The sequence below is a fragment of the Notothenia rossii genome (assembly GCF_949606895.1).
Source record: "Notothenia rossii genome assembly, chromosome: 9".
Lineage (NCBI taxonomy): Eukaryota > Metazoa > Chordata > Actinopteri > Perciformes > Nototheniidae > Notothenia > Notothenia rossii.
In genome coordinates, this window is record NC_136907.1 from 78,694,599 (window position 1) to 78,721,705 (window position 27,107).

Sequence of the window (27,107 nt, forward strand, 5' to 3'; positions counted from 1 at the left end):
AAAAAACTCCATCATGATATTTCCAGTAATCTGGGGAATTCTAAGCTGGAGACGGTCCTGGGGACAATCAGTATAACTATTGATTTTGTTTGTGAAAATGTTTAAATGTAAATAGGACATTTTTTTTTTTAAATAAAAAAAAGTGTTTTTTACATTTTAAAAACTGTTGTCTTCATTATAGCAAGGGGAGCGTGTCTGATACATGTGTATTACAGTCCTTCACATGCACTGTTGTCTTCATTATAACAAGGGGAGGGTAACAGTGAAGATGTGATACATGTGTATTGAAAAGTGCGTATTATACCCCCACAGAAACACAGAAACATGGAAACACAGAAACACAGAACTACAGAAACACAGAAACACAGAACTACAGAAACACAGAAACATGGAAACACAGAAACACAGAACTACAGAAACACAGAAACACAGAACTACAGAAACACAGAAACACAGAGACACAGAAAACACTTGTGTCTGTGTTTTTGTGTTTCCGTGTTTCCGTGTTTCTGTGTTTCTGTGTTTCTGTAGTTCTGTGTTTCTGTGTTTCCATGTTTCTGTGTTTCTGTAGTTCTGTGTTTCTGTGTTTCCGTGTTTCTGTGTTTCTGTGTTTCTGTGTTTCCGTGTTTCTGTGTTTCTGTGTTTCCATGTTTCTGTGTTTCTGTAGTTCTGTGTTTCTGTGTTTCCGTGTTTCTGTGTTTCTGTAGTTCTGTGTGTCTGTGTTTTTGTGTTTCCGTGTTTCCGTGTTTCTGTGTTTTTGTGGGGGTATAATACGCATTTAATTTAAGTTGATGGACAAAAAGTTGCTGTTTGACACCAAGATTGTTGAAAAGAAGACCAGAAAAGACGACATTTGTAAGAGCATTTCTTTTGCTTCTCCTGGACCCCATGTCTTCCTGATCGTCATCAGACTGGGCAGATTCACAGAGGAAGAAAAGCAGTCAGTTCAGAAGATTCAGGAAATGTTTGGAGAGGAAGCAGACAGATACAGCATGGTTCTCTTTACCCACGGTGACCAGCTCGAAGACCAAACTATCGAAGACTTCTTGAAGGATAGCAAAGAGCTGCAGGAACTTGTCGCCAGATGTAACGGGAGGTGCCACGTCTTCAATAATGAGGAGGAGGATCGTTCTCAGGTCAAAGAGCTGCTCAACAAGATCAGAAAGATAACAGAGAACAACGGAGGAAGCATTACACCAATTAAATGTTCCAGGAGGCAGAGAGGAAGCTAGAAGAGGAGAAACAGAGAATCCTTAAAGATAGAGAAGAGGAAATGCGCAAACAGGAAGAGGAAATTCAAAAGAGATTAAATTAAAATAATGAGGAACAATTTAAGAAAATCAAAGAGGATGGTGAGAGGTTAGCAAGGCTGATAGAAGCTCATGAAAGAAAAATGGACAAGGAGAGGAGGAGAATGAGAGAAGAGGAGGGATGCTGAGGACAACGCTTCATGGATTGAAGACCTTTGTTCCGCTGCGCAAACAGGTGTGGACGCTCTGGGAAAAGTTTTGAAAGCTATGAAAAAAGTTGTGGGAATAGGTGTGAAATATTTCCTTGATACATGATACAGTCTGACCCTCTGGAATACCTCCTTGTTAATCTTCAGTCACCTTTTAATGTTGTTGTTTATTGTGATTTATAGTAATATCAGTTATTTCAGTGGATAGTTACAATTAAATACTATCAGGGTGTCAGATCGTCAACAACCAAGAAGTTAACATTCTAAACTATATTAATGTACTGTAAACTAATTTGTTCTTTGATTGCTTTTGCTTTTACAAGAAAGAAGAAAAATATATACATAATGAATTAATGGTTTTCAAATGTTATACAGATGTGTTTTCTTTGGCTTTCCACAATAACTGAAGGCATAATGCCAATGTTGGCTTTTGTAAAAATTAAAGGTTAACATTTATATATATATATCTATATATATAATGAATGCTGTAATTCAATATGAAAAGGTTGGAACAGAAATGAATGTGTAAAGACAAACATCTAGGGATCAATAATGTCCTATAATAAAAGACTGTTGACTTCACATTGAGGGTGTAATGTGCTTTTGTTGTTTAGTAATTTATTTAAAAGAGAGTGTTAAGGGTCTATCTTATTAGAAATGTCAGTTTAATTAACAACTGGGTCTCAATTCATTTTTTTCAAGACATAGAAAAAAAGCAACTATTTCTAGGTACATGAAGCCATTAAAAGTAAACTGGAAGTGACTGTGTGTTACATTTCTGTTTATAAACACAGCAGATTTTTCATACATCTTAATTGTTAAACGTCCCACTGTAGTGTAAGTTAAGACATCAATAAACTGTGATGTCAGCAATGTAGTCTGTATTTAAGGAGACATGTGAGGTCAATACATCTAGTGTTGAGTGCAATCCATCTAATGACATATTTATATAAAGATATATAGCTTTTCAAAGCTCACAATGAACAGATAGAAACAGCGTAGTGATGGGGAAAAAGAGAAAGTTAAACATTTCTCAAATCTCCAGCAGTCTCGTGAGCTTGGATGATAAACTCCTCAACGATCTGTTTAACAAGATCAGAAATAAAACAGAGAAGAAGGAAGAAAGTGAAATGTTCCAGAGGGCGGATGGTGAAATAAGAAATGGAGGATGATCTCACATTTAATATCTGAATGTGACAAAGAAATGTTCCAACCTCTGAATGAGAGTTTAGGCAGGTTCAGACTCATTAAATAAAATACCCTTTTAAATAGTTAGTAAAGAGTTTTGTATGTATCTTCGGGTTGTGCCATTTCCATGCATTTAACCAAAAGTGAAATGTCAGAACCAAAATGTATTTTAAAAATGAACTTTTATGTAATGGAACTCAAGGATGTCAATAAAATATTGTAACTCAGTTTGTGGTTTCCTGTATTTGAAATCAGTGTGTGTCGGAGTACATGTTTAAGTTACGTTGTGGGGCCCATGAGTACTCAGTCGCATCCCTACAATGTAAATGATTACGTTAAAGTTTAAAGACTTAATTAACCCCTGTGTTCTGTTCACATTTTGCACTCTTTGGTACTGTTCAGCTCAAATTGACCCGAGCCAGGATAGCGGCTGTGTACAAAAATACAGACATTTAAATGAACATACACAATTCCTAACATATGTTGACTATATTTAATGCAGCCAAACCATTTATTACAATGCATTCATGTGATGACTTTCAAAGAGTAAAGCAAGCACTGCTGAATAAAGTATGATTTTATCTTTTACGAAACGTTTTTTTCATATGGAATGCAGTTGGAGGTCAACCAATCACAGAGCTTGAGGCAAAGCGGAACAATAGCTGAGGATTATAGGTAGTGTAGTGTCTTCGGCCATTGGAATCCATGGGAATGGACGCTCACATTGCTCCCCGTAATACAATAAAGGGGACATGATCAAATCGGAATATAATGTTCTTTTAAAAAACGTTAAGTAAAGGGAACAATGTATTGGACACAGCTGAAGCTCTGGCCTTCCTTAAAAACTAACTAATTTAATAAAGATCACAGTTGTATTACACACAATGCACTGTTTTTTTGAGAACAACAATTTGTAACTAATGTAATCTTTACATTCAGACAAAAAAAAAAAAAAAAAAAAAAAATGATTATGAATACAAATAAGTAATAATACTAATAAAAGAAGCCTCCCGTGAGTTACTACAAGCTATAAAGTAGATTTTAAAAACGGTTTATAGAATAAAAGCTCACTGCGGGACGTTGTAGAAATGCGTGTGTGCACCACGACTAAGGAGCCTCATTCACTTTACATTGGGGTTGTTTGCGTGGTGCAGACACGTAAATGTAGCAGAGTTCGTGACTCCACCACGCACTGCGGTGTTAAGGAGTCATGGTGGAGTCACGCATTCTGGTGAGATCAGGTTTCATTTAGTGGCTTGCTCATGGGCACTTGTGCAGGAAGTGAACCGGCGACCCTTCTGTCCCAATGCCAAAGCACTATACACTGAGCCACTGCCACCCATTTAATAAAATGCTGCAGTTTTTAACACTAGACCAGTAGAATGATGGAAAAATATCCAACATTGTTCTCTCAACACCCCCATGTTAAAATGCCCAACTTTACAGCAGAAAAAAACATGTTTCTACCCCTGGCTGCAATAAATATTATTATCGATATAGTTATATTCCATCTTCATGATTATGGGTCTGTGAGCGAATTGTCTTCTAACGCGACCCTTTTATTTATATTAGGTCTTAAAGTTGTTGCATATATTAGGGCGTGGTCACATTGAGTGACAGCTCTGTCAAGCTACTGCTGCTGCTAGCTTCTTGTCTCTCTGCTAGCTGCTCCGTGAAGCTACAGGGACTCAGCCTGCTCAGTTCATCCAGGGAACACAACTTGAAGCCTAAACTTTGAACACATCCATGCCCCTTCCCACCAAACCAGTTCGGTTCTAGCTCCGTGCTTTTCTGGTTCTGAACTGGTTCTCCTTTTACAGGGCTGCCAACACTCACCCATTGAGCGTGAGAGTCACGCAATTAACCCATATCTCACGCACTCACGCCACACTTGCCTTTTCTAACGCTAAGTTTTCGTCCAAAATAAATGTATATAAATATAAAAATAAAGTGAAGGAACAGCAAACCGAGCGGTCTACGAAATGAGACGGTCTTCTGGCTTCAGTAAAGTTGGAACGATATTGGGAGATTCTGATTTCACGGATCAATAACTCATGAACAAAACGTTATTCAGACACAAAGTACGTCTCCTAATTACCGTGGTAAGGTTGAAAACAAACTACAATCATATTTTGATCAAAAAAAGCCAATACGCGCCGTCCTCCGAGCTGGACACATTACATTGGTCTCTATCCGCAGCCGGAGTAGAAACGAGTGCTCAGGGACCGTCTGCAAAGTGCAACTCCGAAAAAAGAGAATACAATAATATTCAATCACTATTATACAGCTTATTACTACCAAACTCACTACATCAGTAGTCTCCTGGTGTCATACTACAGCAAGGAGTTTGGAAGAATATGCTTTTGAATAATTTTGGGGAATGTTTATAATGTGAAATCTTCAATAACTATGGCATCATCTTAAATAACTTTACTATTATACAATATATTTCTACCAAACTCACTATTTGCATTGTTGTTGTTAGCATCTGATTAGCTGAACGGATATTAGAAGCTGTTTCTCAAACAATGAGAGGGAGAGCTCTGTCCTGTCAGACAGAGAGAACTACAGCTCAGTGAGGTAAGGGACTCTCTGTTTAGATAGTTAACTTTAGTCTAGTTATCTCAGTGGGTCTCAAACGGTTTGGTCACCATTTATGAGAATAAATGAAAAACAGTTATGAAATACTATGACAGTAAAACAAGAATACAGTTTAAAAGGTGAGTGATTTGTAAAATATCCATAAAGAAAAAGAATATCTGTTTACAGTTCTGTTTCATATGGATGTATCCTTAAATTCATTTTGCTCTCAAAGTGCACCAGGTTGATGCATTTAACTTCAATATTTAAAAAAAAAAATCTTCCCTGAGGAGCAGGCCCCCGGACCCCCCCGGAGGTGAGGAACCCCCCACTTGTAAAATAGCACTTTACCTCTGCTTACACCAATATGCCATTTTATATGCTGTGAGCTGATTATCGAGCCTTCATTGTAAGAGTCGCGGGTACACTGTGTATGTGCGCATTCCACTGTAGCGCCCGGTACATTAATGGGAAACCCTAGTTTGTACATGTTCAATACGTAACACTGTACACATGAACGCTTCTTTTTTCGGTTCACCAAAAAAAAAATCTCACTCCAAGCTGAACTCAAATGTTGGCAGCCCTGCTTTTTAGTCCCAGTTGTGTTCCCAGCCGCTCACAACCACAACAATGGCGGACTGCTTCGGGTTGATGCTCGTGTTGCTTTTAATAACATGAAGCCAGATTAGATTAAATCACTATTATGCCAAATGCTTGACATTTCCATATTCTTTAAAACGCTTTGAGAGCTGCAGACTGCTGAAGGTGCATCAAACTGTAAATATAATGTAGCTCTACATGTCCATGTGATCTTGGGCAAGATACTTAACCACACATTGGTATGGCCAACGTGTGAGTGTGTGTGAATGTTAGCCTCCCTGAGCACCTTGCATGGCAGCCTCTGCCTCTGTATGAATGTGTGTGAATGGGTGAATGTTGATATGTAAAGAGCATCGAGGGCTTATGTAGATCTGAACACATGAGGCTGTATTTCCTTTCTTTCTGTTTATTAAGGGAAGGATTTATACTTTTTAATCTAAGAATCATCCCACTGTAGCTGAACTTCAGACTGTGATGTCAGCAGTGTGTGGGTGTGGTTTGCTTCATGAAGTCTGTATTTAAGGAAGTGTTGCTGCAGACTAACTTCACTTCTTCAGCTCAGCAGCAGACCAGCTCCTCCCTCCAGAACCAACTATGGCCAGCAAACTTGCCCAAAATGGTAAGTGAATAAACTTTATTGTTAATGATGATTGCAACTTATCTAAATAAAAATTTATCAATGGATATGTATCTTTCCATATGTTATAATAATGAACAGATCATAACAGTCCAGTAAAAGAGAAAGGGAAAAAGTTAATACAAAAATTATATTTCTTAAATTCCAATTAATTTTTGAGAGCCTGGTTGATCCACTCCCAATGTTGGGGATTCAACATTACTTTTACTAGATTTTATTATATTTTCACAAAGCTTCAAGAAGGTTTATGTGGGATCATGTCTTTACGCAAGGCAAGCCTGTTTACAGTATAAAGCATGTTTCAACGCAAGGCAATTCAAAGTGCTTTACAAAAATAAAAAACATTAAGAGCATTAAAAGTGCAATGTAATCACATTGACATATAAACGTTTAAAAGCAGTCACTGAAAAGTGAAGAGAACAAAATAAATATAAAACAAGCTTATATATAAAATACATTAATCAAAAAGTGCAGTGAATAGTAATAATAATATGAATAGATCAATTAAAAGCAGCGGCAAAAAGAAAAGTCTTCATCCTGGATTTAAAAGGACCTGCAGGTTTCTGGGAGTTTGTTCCAGATGTTTGGAGCATAATAACTGAACTCCTCCAGGTTTAGTTCTGACTCTGGGGACAGAGAGCAGACCAGAAGACCAGATAGATCTGGATGGTTCATAATGTAGCAGCAGATGAGAATCAATAAACAGGCAAATTACCGGAATACCCTTAAACCATTTTAGGCCCAAAATGGTGAAAAGTAGGAAAGATATAAATTAAACATGCTGTAGTGACTTTTTGAACAAAATGTTTTCTCATTAAAATAAACGTACAGCTAGAGGCCACTGCTGCACCATTTCAGTTCAGGTTGAAGAGAGGCAGTTAAGAAGTCAAACATCCAGGCAAGATTACTGTTTAGTTTATTGTAGTTTCCAGTTCAAAAGCAAACATGTTTGTTCTTCATGCTGCCTCTCTCTTGCTCCGGTAAAATGTCTTCCTGGTGCACCTAACATTTACATACCCACTACCTTTTTAACTGAACCTGCTATTCATATAACACATGCTTGGTCTGGTGCTCAGTGTCTACACAAATGAACTAAATAATAATAATGAATTAATATGTTATGACACGTACACATTTTTTAAGCCATCTTTTAGTTGCAGCATGTTATAAATACCTGGAGCTAAATATACATATTTTTTCTCATCAGAATCAAACACATACAATGATGAGGCTCTCCGGATTGTGATGGTGGGGAAGACCGGAGCTGGGAAGAGCGCCACAGGAAACACCATTCTGGGAAAAGAGGCCTTTGAATCAGAGTTTTCTGCTGAATCTCTGACTGTAGACTGTAAGAAGGCATTTGGTGAGGTGGAGGGACAAAGAGTTAAGGTTATTGACACTCCAGGTATGTTTGACACCAGAACTGATGAAGAGAAGAACAGAAAATCTATTGTTCAGAGCATTTCTTTTGCTGCTCCTGGACCCCATGTCTTCCTGATCGTCATCAGACTGGGCAGATTCACAGAGGAAGAAAAGCAGTCAGTGCAGAAGATTCAGGAAATCTTTGGAGTAGATGCAGACGGATACAGCATGATTCTCTTCACCCACGGTGACCTGCTCCAAGGGAAACCTATGGAAGAGTTCTTGATGAAAAGTGAAGATCTGCAGGAACTTGTGAACAGATGTAACGGGCAGTACCACGTCTTCAATAATGAGGTGAAGGATCGTTCTCAGGTCAGAGAGCTGCTCAACAAGATCAGAAATATAGCAGAGAGCAACGGAGGAAGCCATTACACCACTGACATGTTCAAGAAGGCAGAGAGGGCCATAGAAGAGGAGAAACAGAGAATCCTTAAAGAGAGAGAAGAGGAAATACGCAAAGAGGAAGAGGAAATGGAGAAGAGAATATCGGAAAAGTATGAGCAACAAATGAAGGAAGCAGAGGCAGACATTGAGAAGTTGAATAAGTTAAATGAAATCCGCGAAAGGGAAATTGAGGAGGAAAGCAGGAGAATTAGAAAAGAGCAGGCGGAGAGAGCCAGACATGAAGCTGAGACACGCCCCAAAATATTTGAAGTTATAATGGAATGTGTGAGAATGGTTAAGCAAGCATTTTTCGGTTAAGAAACCTAAACCTGCAGGACTGGATAATTAACGTGTGTTTGATTAATTAAAATAAGATGGGACAATCAAGGGTGTGAATTATTTCAGTCATTCATTGAAAAATAAGTTGACTAATATCACAACACATGTAAAAATACGTAAAACATTTGGGAAAGAAATAGAAGTTGAAAAATAAAGACACTATTATGCTTTGCGCTGAAGCAGTCTGTTTATGGTTCTTTTTGAAAATGATGCTCAACTGTTTGCTGTAACTGGATCAGTGACACACCATTAAAACACAGCAGCAGACTGAAGGGGCAGCTCAACTGTTAGCTATCAATTCATGTCTCATCTGTAACTGTGTTCATATCCATGAAGTGTCTGTCTTTTGTTTTCTTCAAATAAATTCCATTCTAGTTCATTTCTGAGTTTCTTTATTGTCTCTTTTGAAATGTGTGAATATTGATTGAATTGGCTGTTTTTACATTTCAAACATTCTTATATAGTCTGTAAAACACCAGATATGTAGAAAAAGAAAGAATACATATTTAACAAAGGCTACACTTGTTCTGTTCAAGGCAGGGGATTGATCAGCTTTTAGTTTTTGAAGCGTCGCACTGTAGCTTAACGTAAGACATCAATAAACTGTGATGTCAGCAGTAAAGGTAAAGTGAGCTTTGTTTCATGAAGTCTGTATTTGAGGAGAAAATGTGCTAAAAATGTCAGGTCAATAAATCCTATTTCTAGTGTTGAGTGCAATTCATCTGATTACATATTTATAGAAAGATATAGCTTTTCAAAGTTCATAATGGACAGATAGAAACAGCGTAGTGACGGGGAAAGAGAGAAAGTTAAACATTTCTCAAATCTCCAGCAGTCTCGTGAGCTTGGACGATAAACTCCTCAACGATCTGTTTAACAAGATCAGAAATCAAACAGAGAAGAAGGAAGAAAGTGAAATGTTCCAGAGGGCGGATGGTGAAATAAGAAATGGAGGATGAGCTCACATTTAATATCTGAATGTGACAAAGAAATGTTCCAACCTCTGAAAAAGAGTTCAGGCTTATTCCATAAGCCATTTCCATGCATTTAACTAAAAGTAAAAAAATGCATTTACAAAATGTGCTTTTATTTAGGTAAGCTCAAGAATGTCAATAAAATATTGTAACTATTTCTGTCAAATCAGTGTGTGTGTGTGTACCTGTATTAGTGATGTTGTTGGGCCCATGAGTACAGAGTCACACGCGGGGACTTGCCTTTTCTTTAGGGACAACATTTAAATCCCTACAATGTAAATGATTAGGTTACAGTGTAAAGACTTGATTTAACAACTGCATTCTGTTCACATGCTGCCCCCTGTGGTACTGCTCGGGTCAAATTGACCCGAGACATGAAAGCGGAAAAAAAAAAATACAGAAATAAAAAAATAACATACACAATCCCTCACATAGGTTAGCAGTATCCTCATTTTAAACAATACATCTAATACTCATGATTATTGTTTGCAAATACACTGAGGGCTGTTTTGCTACTCGGAGTATCATCAATCTCAATCTCTTTTTTTTGTAGCACATTTAAAACAACCTCAGTTGACCAAAGTGCTGAACAGGCAATATACAATAACACAATGGGAGTTAAATAATAAAACAATAATTCAAAACATGATGAAAAGCAAAATAACTAGAAACATATAAAAACACATACACAAACAAAGACGTGAGTGTTTAGCTGAGATTTAAAAAGTTCAATAGACTCAGCACCCCCGATATGTGCTGGGAGGCTGTTCCACAGTCTGGGGGCTGCAACACTGAAAGCCCTGTCACCTTTTTTCTTGGACAGAGGAACCACCAACACGTTCTGCTGAGCTGAGCGCAATGCTCTAGCTGGAGCATGGTGCAACAACTCAGACAGGTAGTGTGGTGCCAGTCCATGCAATGATTTAAAAACAACAAGTAAGGACTTGAACTGGATCCTGTAACCGACAGGAAGCCAGTGAAGGTCTGCCAGAGCAGGTGTGATGTGGTCATATCGTCTCTTCCCTGTAAGCAGGCATGCAGCTGTATTTTGGACCAGCTGCAGGCGACGGATCAAAAAACGAATCAACACCAATATACAGGGATTTAGAGTAATCTAAGCAAGACGTTATAAATAGGTGGATGAGCTGCTCAAATTCCTTACTAGGAAGATAGGCCTTTACCTTTCCCAGAAGCCGCAGCTGGAAGAAGCTTGTCTTGACAAACAAGCTTATCTGTTTGTCAAATTTAAAACAGTTGTCAAAGATGACTCCAAGATTTCTGACAGAGGGACGGCTGTAGGAGGCTAAGGGCCGAGTACACTATTAAAGCCATCCAGGAGTTCAGACTGTCCAAATATTAACATCGCTGTCTTGTTTTCGTTGAGACTCAAGAAGTTGATTTCCATCCATGATTTCATGTCTTTCAGACCAACACAATCTCACTCCCAACTCGGCCTATGTTGACGTTATGTCAGGGTCCCTGTCGTCACTTTCCAACGCAAGGGGGGGCCCTTTAGCGACGAGTCTAAACTATCAGGGAGTCCCATTGACTTGAATAGAGCTCCCTGAACGTTGGTAATAGACGAGTTGGGATCGCGGCGAAATGCTCTCCGCAGATCCATTCGCACAGCGTTTATCAACCTTTTTCTTACTCAATATGAAGCCACACTTATTGTTTTTACTTCTTTATTTTAATTGAATAATGTCTGACTTTTGTTGCCGTCAGTTATGGGGAGAGTAGGGGCTCAGAAAACTGAAATCTGTATTGTTTCATCGTTTTTTCCTTCTAATTTTGTATTCTTTTCTAAACCACACACTGTTATTTACTCAACAATAACACATAATTATCCTTGTGTTTATTTATTTGTTTGATTGTATAATGTCTGACTTTTGGAGTCTGTCAGGACCGAGGGTCTCGGAGCAGCTCATTCGAACACAGGAAGCTGTGCATTACATTAATGCACACAATGTTCAAATACTGCTTACTGCACATATTTCATATTTCTATAATTTATTGGATTCTATTTCAATTTAAATTACTGCTTTATTTTATTGCTATCTTATTTTATTTTATTACAGTGTTCTTAATATAGTTCACCATCTGTGTACTTTTTTAAATGTTTGTTTTTTATTTGTATGAATGCACCAAGTCAAATTCCTCGCATGTGAACCTACCTGGCAATAAACCCGTTTCTGATTCTGATTCTGATTAAAGACAACGGAAAACTGTGACGCACAAGTCAATTGGAGAGCGAGGCAGCATCATAGCAAATAACACAGGCAAATGGTCCGAAATACCAGTGTCACAAATGTACCTGATACGAACATCTAAACCATGAGACAACACAAGGTCCAGTGTGTATCCCTTTTCATGTGTCGGGCCGTTAATCGACTGTGTAAGAATAATTCATAAAATCTTTGACCAGCGGTCGGGAATCACATGAATATTAAATTCGCCAATGATTAAAAAGCCCTCCACTTCTACCAGTGGTCCGCGGGGTGCTGATGAATGAGCAGTCGGGACGAAGGAGTTCAGAAAAGGCTGTATCATGGCCTCAGATTTAGAGATGCTGATCAACAAAGACTATTCAGAAATCCGTAAAAAAAGAGAGACATTAATAATAAAGTAAGTAAAGCACACATTAGTGATGAAATCAAAATAAAGAGAAATAAGTACACAACCATGACTACACATTCTTAGCACTAATTTAAATAAAACTAAGTGATATTTATGGCATTGAAGTATTGTGAACTTAAAAGAATATACATTTATTAAAAGTAGTATTTTTTTCTACATTAAAGTGATTATAGCGGGTACAAATTGCAGATAGGGTTTATGTTGCACATTGCAGGTTAATTGCAGAAGATTGCAAGAGTCTCTATTGTGTGGGGGTCTACCAGGGCCGTGGTGGTTGTAGAGCCTGACTGCTGCAGAAAGGAAGGACCTGCGGTATCTCTACGTGTAAAGAACTGGAAGAACCAGTGGAAATGGTGCGGTATTCAACGTTTAAGGTTTACTAATAAGTTAAAAAGTGTTTTTACAAAAGAGTAGTGCAAAGTAGGATAAATACAAATATTAAAAAGCAGAAACTTCTCAGCGTTGAGTAGGAGAGATGTAAAAAGATGCAACACATGAAATTATATGAGACTTTTAAGGGTTTGAATCATTTCAGTCAACCATTGAATAAGAGGTGCAAAACAATCATACCATCTATCTGTAAAAAACCTAGAGGGGAAAGAAATGGCAGTAAAAAAGGAGGATGGTCAGTTTAATCCCTATCATGTTGTATGCTGAATCAGCCTGTCCATGTTTCTCTTGAAAACACTTTGACAACGTTCAGGCTGCTGTAGCAGCATTTTTATTTATTTTTGTTCAAAGCCCTGCTGAAGGTTTTGAAAGTTTCCAAGCTTGTGATTGCAGCTTAATATGACATCCTGTTATGAACAGAGACCGAGAGCTGCAGTTCCAAGTGCTGACTACAGTCTGCAGGTTTCTGTGTCATTTAGAAGAACAGGGGGCATTTCTTGTAAATGCTGAAGGGAGGGGGGAGCAGGGTTTACTGAGGGCAGTTATCTAAAAGCAACACATGAAATGATATGGGACTTTCAAGGGTTTGAATCATTTCAGGCAAGCATTGAATACGAGGTGAAACACAATCATATCACATGAATGTGAAAACCTAGCGGGGAAAAACAATGGCAGTAAAAATATAGAGATGGTCCGTTTAAATGTATGCATATATAATCCAATGCCGATATGTGTCTGTAGTATATTTCTATATATTCCTGTAGGTTAGTGAGACTGTATATTGTAAAGTACTCATAGTACTCATATTTTTGTTATAGTGTATATTATGGAGATACTCTAGTGATATATGTCCTTTCCATTGAGAATATTTAGATACTTGCTGCTTATATTTGTGTCTCATTGTATCTTTTAAATATGTTTAACTCGTGTAATGCTATTCAACACTGCTGCTGTGACTTCAATAATATCCCAATCTGGGACGAATAAAGCGTTGAATGTGTGAATGCTGACTTGAATATGTAAAGCACATTGAGGGCTCTCAAAGACTGGACAAGCACTATATAAATGCAGTCCACTTAAAATTGTAACTCTTGAAATGAGTGAATATTCATGCATCTTACATTTAAAATATATAGTCTGTTAAATAAAAAAAGCCAGGGAAGGATTTATACTTTTTAATCTAAGAATCATCCCACTGTAGCTGGACTTCAGACTGTGATGTCAGCAGTGTGTGGGTGTGGCTTGCTGCATGCAGTCTGTATTTAAAGAGGTGTTGTTGCAGACTAACTTCACTTCTTCAGCTCAGCAGCAGACCAGCTCCTCCCTCCAGAACCAACTATGGCCAGCACACTTGCCCCAAATGGTAAGTGAATAAACTGTATTCATCTTTTAACGTTTTATCGGCGAGGGGTGGATCTTTCAGAATTATTTTCAAACAAGTATGAGAAGAGCCGACCCACCCTCTTATTGTATATCAGTTACTGATTGAACGCTGCAGCTGATCTGATACTTACTGCAGTTTCACACCGGAGTGAACACTGATGAGAGGTTAAACATGCAGAGCTAACGTTAGCCTTTGGCTCATAGCCCCACCATCCTGCTTCCACCAGGAAAAACAGATCGTTTGATAACATACAAACAGGATAATATCAGAGGAACAAGTGTATCATACGTTGGTGGAAGCATCGGCTTAAAGCCTGTCCATTGACTGTTTTTATTCAGTAGTATGCTGATTTTATTTATAACGCCACTAAACTCCTTCTTTTGTTATTGTTTAGATTGAGAGACCTTTCGGACAAATTACATATTCTACATTCAAGAAAAAAATATATATTAAGGGCTAGCCAAGTGGACACTACATTATGCAACTTACAGTCTTAAATGTTTTTAACGGACCAACATGCAGTCACCTGTGCAACTAGCTAAGGAGAAAACAGAACAGCTACTTCCCACTTGCCCATTGTTATTATTAACTTAAAGGTGGGGTATGTAATTTATTTCAGAAACACTTTTTTTTGTATTCCATGGAATGCTCTTAACATCCCGATAGCAATGAATACATTAAATGCTTTGACAAAAAATCCATTAAAAAATGTCATCTGTGGAAGCCGTGGTGCTGTACAAAGAACGACCAATCATCTGAGCCGGCTAAAGTAACTGGATGGCCTACCTGCCTGTCAGCCTTCCATCTGTGCACAAACTTATCTCATGCCCTCATTGGTCATGTGCACGTTCGTGTGTGTTGGAGGAGGGGCTCTGTGAGGAAGTGGCAGATTTGTTCCGGTTGTGTATTTTCAAAATCTAGCGCACTCGAGCTGGTTTCTCCAAAATTACCTACCCTACCTTTAAGTTATGAGTACTAAAAGCACTTAAAATATATGTTGTTTTTTTCCCCCATCAGAATCAAACACATACAATAACAATGTTCTCCGGATTGTGATGGTGGGGAAGACCGGAGCTGGGAAGAGCGCCACAGGAAACACCATTCTGGGAGAAAAGCGCTTTGAATCAGAGTTCTCTGCTGATTCTCTGACTGTAGACTCTGAGAAGGTCTGTGGTGGCGTGGAGGAACAGAGAGTTGCTGTCATTGACACTCCGGGTCTGTATGACACCAAGATTGATGAAGAGAAGACCAGAGGCAGTATTAACCAGAGCATTAAATTTGCTTCTCCTGGACCCCATGTCTTCCTGGTCGTCATCAGACTGGGCAGATTCACAGATGAAGAAAAGCAGTCAGTGAAGAAGATTCAGGAAATCTTTGGAGAAGATGCAGACAGATACAGCATGGTTCTCTTTACCCACGGTGATCTGCTCAAAGGGAAACCTATCGAAGAGTTCTGGAAGAAAAGTGCAGATCTGCAGGAACTTGTGGGGAAATGTCACGGGCAGTACCACGTCTTCAATAATGAGGAGAAGGATCGTTCTCAGGTCAGAGAGCTGCTCGACAAGATCAGAAACATCACAGAGAAGAACGGAGGAAGCCATTACACCAATGAAATGTTCCAGAAGGCAGAGAGGAAGATAGAAGAGGAAAAACAGAGAATCCTTAAAGAGAAAGAAGAGGAAATACGCAAAAAAGAAGAGGCAGTGGAAAAGAGAATAGCAAAACTGTACGAGGAAAGAATGAAGGAGTTGAAAGATGATAAGGAGAGGTTGTTTAAGCTAATGGAAGATCGCGATAGGGAGATTAGCGAGCTCATCAAGAATATGATGAAGAATGAGCATGAAAGGGCCAGATGGCAGGCTGAGAAGTCATCTTGTACAATATCATAGATTTATTTCAAAAGAATAACTAACATGTCAGCTGGTTTGCATAAGAGAGCGTCTGACCTCCTGCTGCTGGACTGAAGCAGATCTACCAAACCTTTGACTGTCTGATTCTTTGCACATCTTTATCCTCTCTTTTTGGATTTTCTTGTTTAGAGTGATTTCATGTAATATTGGTTAATCATGTGTTAATAACCTTGTGGGTGTCTCAAGTAAAAATATATTAGTGTGTTTAACTGGTGTCTTACTAATTGGTTATTAACTGAATGATATGTGTTGTCATGTTTTATTCAAAATAAAACCATCCCACCCATTCGGATTGGGAGAACCTAAAACAACTGCACGTCGTCCTCTCCTGCTTTTAGGTAAGACTGCACAACTGCCTCTCACTCACACTCAGTTAGAGTCACACCTCATTACAGACACTAGAATCTGGATCACTTAAGAAATGGAGTAAATTGTAGGTTAAAACAGCTGGTTCATTAAACCAGGTTCTGCAGAAGTTAGTAGAAGTCAGACCTTGCTGATCCAGCTTGAAGCCTGGGGGTACAATTACAAAGACTCTAAAGCTCCTGATAGGTCAATTAGTAGGTGTGATTAATAGCCAGAAACAAATTCACGTCATAAAGCATAAACATCTCATGTTGCTCACAGACTAAAAGCAATGACTCAAAGCTGCCTTCACTCTGTACATGGGATGGTGGCATAACTTGGTTTGCAGTTATCAAAAGGAACCATGAAAATGCAGGAAGACTGGATATTTAATTGAAGAATCTGGTTAATAAAACTAATTGTGAAATAATTGAAAATGTCTGTATTTTCTCTTGAGTAATTATGAATAATGCTGTACTGAATATAGTTACCATTTTTCTTTTCACCACTGTCTAACAGCCACATGGGGGTGCTGTGTTTCAAGGTTTTAAATCAAAGATGATCTTTTTCGTTTAGCAGCACTTGGCCTAATAAATGGCTGCAGTTGAGCTTTTGACATCAAATCATCTCAATTGTGTCAATACTAATAATTATTCTTCTTACACCAATAAAAGGATCCAGAAGGCAGAGAGGGCCATAGAAGAGGACAAATGGAGAATCCTTAAAGAGAGAGAAGACGAAATGCGCAAAGAGCAGGAGGAAAAGGAGAAGAGAATATTGGAAAAGTATGAGCAACAAATGAAGGAAATGAAAGATGACAGAGAGAGGTCGGAAAAGCTACTTCAAACTCTTGAAAGAGAAATAGAGGAGAAAATGAGGAGATTTAGAGAAGAGCAGGAAAGGAGGGCCAGACAGGAAGCTGAGAACAGCCCTGACATAATTAGGTTTATAAAGGGAATAATTAAAGTAGTTAAATCCCTTTTTAAATAACAGCCGGTTTGCGTGAGTCAGTCAGGCCTGATGCTGGACGGCAGCAGATTTATCAAACCTTTGACTGTCTGACTCCTTGTTAATCTTCACCGTCCCCCTTTTTGAATCTCAATGTGTGATTTATAGTTTCTCAGTTATATCAGGGGTGAGTTTTGACCAAATACTAAACAGTGTCACAGAATGTCAAGAACAAAGATGTTAATAAGTGGCGTTATTAATCTGATATCAACTGAACAATGTTTTTCAGATGTTGTGTTTTCATTGTTTGATTGCTTTTACTTTTCTTATGGGAAAAAGAAGGTAGTAAGGTTTTGTACTTTAACTTCCTCCTCCCCCTAGGTTATGCAGATCTCTCTGAAATGTAGTAAGTAAAGCCGTAAGACACGGGGAAAGCTGGATAGGGAAAGTTGTGTGTCTGCGTTCAACGGCCTAAACAGATAGTACTTTTTTAGGGCTAAGGGTTGCTTTTAGACGCTCAAAACGTGGCACATGCATACACTTAGTTACCTGATATGTTTATATTTCGTCAGTTAGGCAAGGTGGCTCGATAGCTCCCTCTACACAACTTTAACAAAGCTCTTGTGCTTCATTTCACCTGTAGATGTACAATATCTATTAGGTATTAACAGGTATTTTTAACTTAACTTTTGTCCTGTACCTTTTTAATTCCATAACAATGGCAGCCATATTAGACACTCGCCAAGAAACAGGAAGTTGTAACTTCCTTGTACAGTCTCCAAACCACCAATGTTGAGTGCTTGATAAATCATAGCACCACCCTAAAGGCAACAGGAAGTCAGCCTCATGTGACAAACATTATGAAAATAACAATGTGTGGTCCACAATTGATGTTTAGTGTCATTCTGTTTGTTCATAGTGTTTCCTCTAGCACCACATAGTGGACATATAAAGTGGTGCAAGGTGTGTAATGTCTGTAACTTCCAGCAAATCACACTCCATGCTCCAGTGATCATGAAATAAAGCTGATAATAAATGAGTAATGCTTTACTGACATAATTCGAGGTATGTAAAAAGACAATTAATCCTAAAGAAAAGGTGTAAAATTCCCCTCTGTGGGATGAAGAAGGTGTTAACACTCCATCCTTAAGTTAGTCACTAATATACAAATCAGTGAGACGTAACGTATTCTTCCCAGAGGTGAAATTGCATTTGTTATATATATCAATCGAGTATCCAAAGAATACACAATATGAAATATACATACTGAATTCAAACTCTCTACAATCGACCAATGTACTACCAAAACAAAACACATGCACATAGGTTACTATAAGAAGTGTGCAAATGTATTTAGTTTCCTATCCATGTGAAACATTTTTAAGTGAGGGGGGGGGGATCTCACCTCCTTTAGGGAGTCTGGGGCATGACATATTTAAGATTTTGAAGATAAACTCATCAAACTGGTCCACTTTGATGGTAAAATTGAGATCTATGGATACATCTCTCAACATAGATGGTTCTGGTCCACGCTCTAATACAGTAGGTGGCGGTAAGGCAAGAAGAGGAGAAGTTCACCCGGAAGTGAGCCTCACGTGTTTCCTTCATTTCTCCATGCTTCTGAATCATGGATGAATAGAAGTTTGTTTGGGCTCCTGGTTATAACTAAAGGCAACTTATACCCTTAAAAGTGTTTTAGGCCCAAAATGGGGTTAATTTGTAGAAGTATGAAAGATAGAAACTAAACATGTTGTAAGGACTATTTGTACAAATTAAATATATCTTATTAAAATAAATGTACAGCTGGAGGCCACTGCTGCACCATTTCAGTTCAGGTTGTATTCAGGCAGTTAAGAAGTCAAACATCCAGGTAAGATTAACATTTAGTTTGATTTTAATTTCCAGTATTTGTGTTCATCATGGTGTCTCTCTCTCTTGCTCCGGTAAAGAAAAAACAAAAAAGGTTCCTTCAAGGTATATCTATTGACATTGACAGACCCAGTACTTTTATCACCAAACCTGCCAGTCACCTAATAAGCACTTTCTATGGTGCCAATAGCATCTCCAGGAATAAATGAAAAATATCAATTGAATGACATAGCTTCTAGAGATGTTTTAGATTACTAAACCATCTTGAGCCCACCCCCCTCACTGTCAACATTGTTCATTTGGTAGTTGAACCGTTTTTTAAATAACGAGATTGCAAAATATGTCTTCATTTTTTTCAGACCTCCCATCAGAATCAAACACATACAATAATGCTGAGCTCCGGATTTTGATGGTGGGGAAGACCGGAGTTGGGAAGAGCGCCACAGGAAACACCATTCTGGGAAAAGGGTCCTTTAAATCAAAGTTCTCTTTTAAATCCTTGACTGTAAACTGTGCTAATGCATTTGGTGAAGATGATGGGAAGAGGAAATGGAAAAGAGAATAGATAAAAAGCATAAGGAACAATTTAAGAAAATCAAAGAGGATGGTGAGAGGTTAGCAAGGCAGATATAAGCTCATGAAAAAAAATGGAGGAGAATAAGAGAAGAGGAGGAAAGGAAGGCCAGGAAGGATGCTGAGGACAGCGCTTCAATAATTGACGACATCTGTTCTGCTGTGAAGAAAGATGGAGATCTGTGAAGTCTTGGTTTCCATGATACAGTCTGACCCTCTGGAATACCTCCTTGTTAATCTTCACAGTCCCCTTTTTGATTTTGTTGTTTGATGTGATTTATAGTAATATCAGTTATTTCTGTGGTGAGTTTTACTTTTTAGAGAAGAGCATTTATCTAAAGGTGAAAAATCTTTTCAACTTTTTTCAGAAACATGTCAGAGATTAGGCTTTGGAAAGGGAATAGATTAGTCAACACAATGTCCCATCGAGTGATGAAAACCAGTTTGTGTTTATTTTTGTGTTATGTCTCTGGAAACACACACTTAGTCTTTTAAGTTATATTTTATTGAAAGTATATTTACTCAAATATTCAAAGATGATTTTGTAGTACTGCTTTCCCAAATCCAGGCTAAAAACAAAGGGTGACTTTCACTTCTTAAAACTCACCTTTTCATTAAAGCTTTTAACACATGATGACACCACTCGGTTTTACTCGACTTCCATGTTCTATTTTTATTTTTTTAATTTAATATGTACGTTTAAGAAAAGTAGTCAAGCAACTTTTCTTATGTAAAATCATACAGCATGCCTCAAAAGTCTTTGCTCACCAATGAAGAGCTCTCACATCATAGGATGATTCAACATTAGATGGATTATTTTTATTTGCACCTTAAGTATTATTTAATGATGCACCTACATAGGGCACCTTGCTGTAAGTGTTTCTTTATCATGCCTTGTACATTTAAATACATTGATTTCATAATGAAGACACAGCAATGTATAAGGTATCCTCTTGAATGATTCATGTAATGCCTTATATTAGCATAATATGACTATTGACATGTTTGTTTATCAGTGCCTAAGAGGACTTTGTAGTGGCTGCAGTTAACTCTAGCTCACATGTGATAGCTTTACACGAAGAAAAAAAAAGTTCAAAACTCTGAATAAAAATGTGTGTACCTGTATTAGGGATGTTGTGGGGCCCATGAGTAAACAGTCACTTGCAGGGACTTGCCTTTTGTTTGTGGGCAACATTTAAATATTTTCAATGTCAATCCTTGGCAGCATTACAAGGCTATTTATACTACTAGCACACAATAACAACTAAAAAATCATAATATAACACTCACACAGGGTCATTATGTCACCTAATAGGCATTTTTGGTACTTCTAGCACATTTAGCTGATATTGCTATTGAATAAAAATGATAAATGTAGGCCTTACAGTAATATTTTCAAGTTCTTCTTCCACCACTGTTTACCAGCCACATGAGGGTGCTGTATCTCAAGGTTTTAACTCATAGTTGACCTTTCTCTGTTTCACAGCATCTGAGCTTAATTAGGTCACACATTTCCACTCTCATATTATACCTTCGACAACAGTGATCTTTTGCTAAACATTTATACAGTACCTTTAGCATTTAATAACTGCTAGAGTTATATCATAACTTAGTACTTATATCATAACTTAGTACTTTTTTTTAACATTATGTAACATTAAGCTGTCTGTGGCTCTTTCCTGCTGTAACGATGCAAATGTCCCCTCTGTGGGACTAATAAAGGTATTCTGATTCTGATTCTGATTTTGAGTTGATGTCAATAGTGGTGGACCCCAACATTGCCGTTTTTAAAGCTAGACCAATGGAATGATACAAAAATAGATAAGACTGGTTAGTGATTCCAAGGCGCTCCCTGGCCAGCGTAGAGATAGAATCCTTCCACCTAGTCTTGGCCTCCTCCGAGCTGGATGTGCCTGAAACACCTCTCTAGGAAAGTGGTCAGATGGCATATTTACCAGTTGCCAAAACCAACTAAACTGGCTCCTTTCTACATAAAGAAACAGCGACTCTGAGTTCCTCCCGGATGACTGAACCTCTCACATTATCACTAAGGGAGATGCCAGCCACCCTTCGGCAGAAACTAATTTTGTTCGCTTGTATCCGCAATCTCATTCTTTCGCTCATGAAGAAGACATACTTTATTAATCTCCAAGTGGAAATGACTTGTTTCTGGTGTTATTCTTTCGCTACACACACATAGCTGATTTGACCACATGCACGAACAAGATCACATGCAGTTGTGGAGAGTTGGCGGAGCGAAGGGACTGCCAGTCGCCCAGGTGTAAATTGGGCACAATCAAGGGCCCCTCGGATGTGCCAAGGTGAATTGGCACTCCAGCTACCAGTACACACTCGGTAGTCAGGTCTGACAGGGACGTGAACCGGTGAGCCATGATCCCACCCTATCAAGGCCTCAGATAAAGAGATACTGATGAACAGAGACTACGAGCTGCAATTCAAAGGTCTGGCTTCACTCTGTACGTGCAGTTTTTTTTAGGCATTTAGAAGAACAGTTTTCATTTCTTGTAAATGCTTCAGCAGGGGCGAGCAGGCTTTACTGATGACAGTTATCTAAATGCAATCAAATAAATGATTTGGGACTTTCAAGGGTTAGAATCATTTCAGTCAATCATTGTCCGTTTAAACACTCACTTTGTATCTTTTTTAACACAATGACAAAGATCAGGCTGTTGTAATAGTGTTGATCAGTGCCACAGTTTTACAACAGTTGCAGACTGCAAAGGAGCAGTCGAACCGTACATTTGTTGGAGCAGAACTTTCCCCGAAGAAATGCTCAGTATAAACCAATAATAAGTAATCAGTATATTAGTTCTATAATACTCAGTTTAACACAGTATATTTATATAGTGCAGGGGAGTCCAAACTACGGCCCGCGGCCCTCTGTAAATGAGCCCCATGTCAAATAAATTCCGTCTTTTAAAGTCGAAGACATTTTCTAACAAATCTTATTAATGAAAAAAACCCAATAACTTATTTACATAACAAGCTTGAAATAGACCCTTCCTGTTTCCCCTTATTATAAACAATCTGAGGCTTCTGTTTTAAGGAATGAGCTGTTAACTAAATAATTGAAACCCTATGTAGGCTGTTTTCTTTCTTAAAGCTTATTCAACTATTAAGCATAATTCACCTACATTTAATTGATTTTGCTAACTTAACTGAATTTATGAGGCAATAAACCTCACCTCTAGTAAGTGGTCCAGCCCTTCGTATGTTTTTCTGTATGTGGCCCTCAGTAGAAAAAGTTTGGAGGCGACTGATATAGTGTAATGTGAGGGTGTGCACACGGTCAGAACAGTGTTTCCAAAATGTGTGTGTAACTACATGTGGAGGATAGTAGTGGGGGCTGCTGCTAAGGCTGGTTTGCATGTCTGTATAAAAGTGTGTGTGTGTGTGTGTGTGTGTGTGTGTGTGTGTGCGTGCGTGCGTGCGTGCGTGTGTGTGCGTGCGCGCGTGCGTGTGTGTGTGTGTGTGTGTGTGGAATTCAGAGTGTAAGGTAAAACGAAAAGACCACCTTCAATAGGTTCAGGTAAACTATTCTTCTCATTCTCTGAAGTTAATTGGGTACCAAGTTACGAAAGGAGAGTGGACAAAAGTAAAACTCCCCTCTCACATGTTCGAAAACTAAAAAGATCCAGTGTCGGTCTATGTAGTGCAGGGAACATGGACACGTGTACGGAAGCGTGTGCGAAAAGGGTTAGAACAAAGAATCAGGGAGGTGGTGTATCGTCCTTCACCTAGGTCAGGGGTTTGCAACCTTTTTGACCAAAAGAGCCATTTTGCTCCTTTTTCCAAAACATTTTTTTGTCTGGAGCCGCAAAACATATTTCATAGCTTGATAGCTAATAAAGTTGTATTTATTGTTATATCAGACAAAAACTACAGTTTTTTTGCATTTATTAGGCTATTTATTACATTATATAAAACTGTTAACCTCTAATAAGAAACAAAGAACTCCTATAAGGAGAATTAAAAAATAATACACAGGCCTACTTTAAAATAAATTAAACAAATTGAAGGCTGAATGTTATATCGTCATGTCTTGAGACTGGGCTGTTTGGTTCATTCTAAGTTAACCAACACTGGAAAGCAGGCCCGGACTGGCCATCGGGAGGACCGGGAGGTTTCCAGATGGCCTGGCCTGCTAAGTGGCCTGCTGGCCTGAGAATTTTTTGTTTGTATGTATTGTGAACGCAACGCTGCGCAAATGTGGGTCTGACTCTGCCTCACAGAGGGTGACTGGCTGTCTACATGATGTGGCCTGCCGACATGGCCACTTTCATACAGATCATATTAAAGCCCTCAATTGGTCTCTGTGTGTCATTCATGCTCGGGAGGGTGTGTGTGGTGAGCGAGAGAGAGAGAGCGCGCGCACCGGTTATGTGTATTGTTGTTAGCATCTGGTGCTAGCTAGCTGCACTAACGGATATAAGGAGCTGTTTCAACAACAAGGTGGAGGAGAGTCCTCTCCTGTCGGACTGAGAGACTGATATCTACAGCTCGGGTGAGGTTAGGGACTCTCTGAGTGTTTAGATAGTTAACTTAGTCTAAGTTATCTCTGTGGGTCTCAAACAGTTTGGTCACCATTTATGTTAACACATATTTCCATTTAAGGGGGGAGTGATTAGTAAAATATGCATGAATAATAACATGTAAATGTTCACTAGATGAAAAAAGGTAAGATACACTTTTAACCTGTTAAGCCCCGAGCCTGTTTTTCAGGTTTCAGGCTCAAAAATTACATTCCCAGAACAAATGACCATATCTTCCCTTCTAAAAGGGTTAAATTAAGAATCTTTTTTCTCAAAGTAATGATAAACCTGTCAGTTGGATGTAGAAAAGTCAGATTCAATATAGATGTTTTTTATTTTAAAGAAAATTCAGATTGAACATGGTAAAAAATTGTAAATTATAGTGTCCGTCCAAAATATATTTTGTACTTATAGTGAAAACTAACCTTGGATGATGGTAAGGTAGACTAAAAGCTTTAGGAATCCAAAGTAAAAAATATAATAAGTACCCTGTATCAAGATTGATGCAAAACAAGTGATATTTGACCTTTTTAGACAGATTTAGCAAAAACAAAACTCTTCCGGGGCCATTTTGGTGGATTTTTCATATCTCTGGCTCCCCTTGCTGGATTTTGACATGTGACATCTCTTTCTATACACAAGTTATTGAGCCGTTTCCGCTCTACATCCTGAACTCCTCCCTTCGATGCAATGCACTTCCGTTTTGGCGGACTGGGTTTGTTTTGCTAGCTAGCTCCGTTGTGCCGACAAAGCACTGATATCGCAGAGACAAAGAGGATATAACAATTACAACATGAAGAAAAGTGGTTCGGGAACTACGTGTGCGGTAGTTGGTTGCAATCACTCGAGAAAGCACCTGAACGAGTGGTTAGATAGAGAGTGCTACGACCACAAACCAGCACCCAGCACCCAGCCATGTTGTTCATTAAATACAGATAAACACAACAAATACTGCATGCATTGTATTTTTTAATATTATATATGAATATTTTCATAGTGATGTAATTGTGTGGGCTGCTTTTATATTTTAATTTGTAATACCTGTTAGGATTAAACATGTGATCTTTCTTGTTGAAGCCATTTCTTTAGTTTCCTCTAAACAATTAATTCATTCAGTGTTATTTATGTACAGTATGAGCTTAATATGAATGATGAACTGTGTTAAAAGAAATTGTAGCACTCTAAGGAACATATGAAATGCAATAATGCAATAACAGTGCAATAATGAAATTAAATTACATCAAACTTTATTTTCACTCAAACAGTACAGGCACATATGATATATTGCACAGCATAAAGAGATCATGTAAATTGTGCATTATGTAAACAACAGACAACTGTTGGCTCCTGTGGGCATGACCTAAATAAGGCAAATAATGCTGGGCCACGTCGTCATGTTATCCTCCCAGTTTTGCACTGAATTCGGGTGGGGGAGAGTAACGCCATCTCCAGTCAAAGAAGTAGAATCGTGTTCCCAAGCTAGCATCACTGTTAGCATCGAAATCGCTGTGTTTACACCAGTGCCCGTCTGACTGTTTACACCGGTTTACACCGACAGACGCTGTGCAAAAGACTTCCGGCGGAAATGAAGTGCATTTGTGTAGGGTTATGGCGCTGCCCGTGGTTTGTCGCGTAAACTTGTCTATCCGTCAGAGACAAAGGAATCGAGGGGAACTCCCACATACTCCTTATAGAGAGGCGAAGTCCCGCCCATCTACTTCCGACCCATGGGACCCCGGAAGCGGAAAATTATACATTGACGTCAATGGAGAGAGAAAAGTCATCTTTCGATCCCGTTTGAATTGTGCCACGAATGACACATATGATGTTTGTCAAATTAAAAGAACATTTTGCAAGTCAAAAAAATAAAAATGTGTCGTAAAACTGTGAAGTTACAATTTTTTTTGTGTGAAACCGCTCAGTGAACTACAGGTCTCTGGTCTCGCACAATACGCGTCACCATCACAAAGATGGCTGTCACGTCAGTAAATTTCAGCTGTTTCTTTCAGAATGAGGCGAAAAAGTATAAAACGAGGTGAAAATCACTACAAGTCTGGGCATGTTGAGAGCTGTACATACACGAAAGGGAGCGGTTCTGTAAGAGCCAGCATGCGGGACCGGCTTTACAAGGTTTCAGTGAGTAATATGAGTGCAATGTTTAAGGTTAATGTCAGCTAGCTAACAAGGTACACTAACGTGTTTTGTTTTAGCAACTAGTTTTCTCCTTAAGAACTTTGTGGTGTCTGTGGATAACATTAGTGTTCACAAGAACAAGATACACTCCCGTGTTTTGTTTTAGTTGCTCTTCAGATTGAAGCGGCCAGTTCTATATCGACGATATGTGTGATCTCCTTTTTACATCTCGTTGTGTCATTTGAGTTTATTTGCTGTGTGTAGATTCAAGGATTTTGGTTATCTTGTCCAGGGATGCAAACTTGTCACCTTTCGGCGAAATTCTCCGTTTTGAATCCAAAATAGGTCGTTTTTGTGATTCCTGTAGATCTGCAATAAAAATATTTTTGGGGTATGGGAGGGGGTCTGGGACCCGGATTAATGTGCGGCCGCGAGCTTTTTTTTATATATATTATAATGAAACGCGAGCTGTGTGCTCGAGTCTTCCTGCCTGTCGGCTCTGCTCATGATGTATAATAAGCCTCTGCTGCTCGGCGATGATGGTCTAGCTTCAGCAGCTACATTACCTACGGTGCGTTCGTTAATATTAACTGTGCGTCCGGAGTCACTGTGGCACAGACTGGACCGCTGGTGAACAGCTGTTAGAACGGGCCGTTCAGGTGTTCACAGTAGAGCTCCCTGTCGGAGCGGCAGAGCGTGATGTGCACTGAAAAGTTTTTTTTTCCCGTCGCAATATTATCGTTGAGCTAGCCAACTAGCATACATTGTCACTATCTGCTAAC

The 27,107-nt window shown here is 38.7% G+C and overlaps 2 protein-coding genes across 2 annotated transcripts; both read left to right on the forward strand.

The window, feature by feature from the left end:
• Positions 1-6,389: 6,389 nt before the first annotated feature.
• Positions 6,390-8,988, forward strand: LOC307020560 (GTPase IMAP family member 7-like). Its single transcript, XM_079652017.1, has 2 exons — positions 6,390-6,446; positions 7,672-8,988. The coding sequence occupies exons 1-2, from the start codon at positions 6,422-6,424 to the stop codon at positions 8,586-8,588; spliced, it is 942 nt and encodes a 313-aa protein (XP_079508143.1). The 5' UTR covers positions 6,390-6,421; the 3' UTR covers positions 8,589-8,988.
• Positions 8,989-13,916: 4,928 nt separating this feature from the next.
• LOC307020566 (GTPase IMAP family member 4-like) lies at positions 13,917-16,215 on the forward strand. Its single transcript, XM_079652024.1, has 2 exons — positions 13,917-13,973; positions 15,012-16,215. The coding sequence occupies exons 1-2, from the start codon at positions 13,949-13,951 to the stop codon at positions 15,881-15,883; spliced, it is 897 nt and encodes a 298-aa protein (XP_079508150.1). The 5' UTR covers positions 13,917-13,948; the 3' UTR covers positions 15,884-16,215.
• The last annotated feature ends 10,892 nt before the right edge of the window (positions 16,216-27,107 follow it).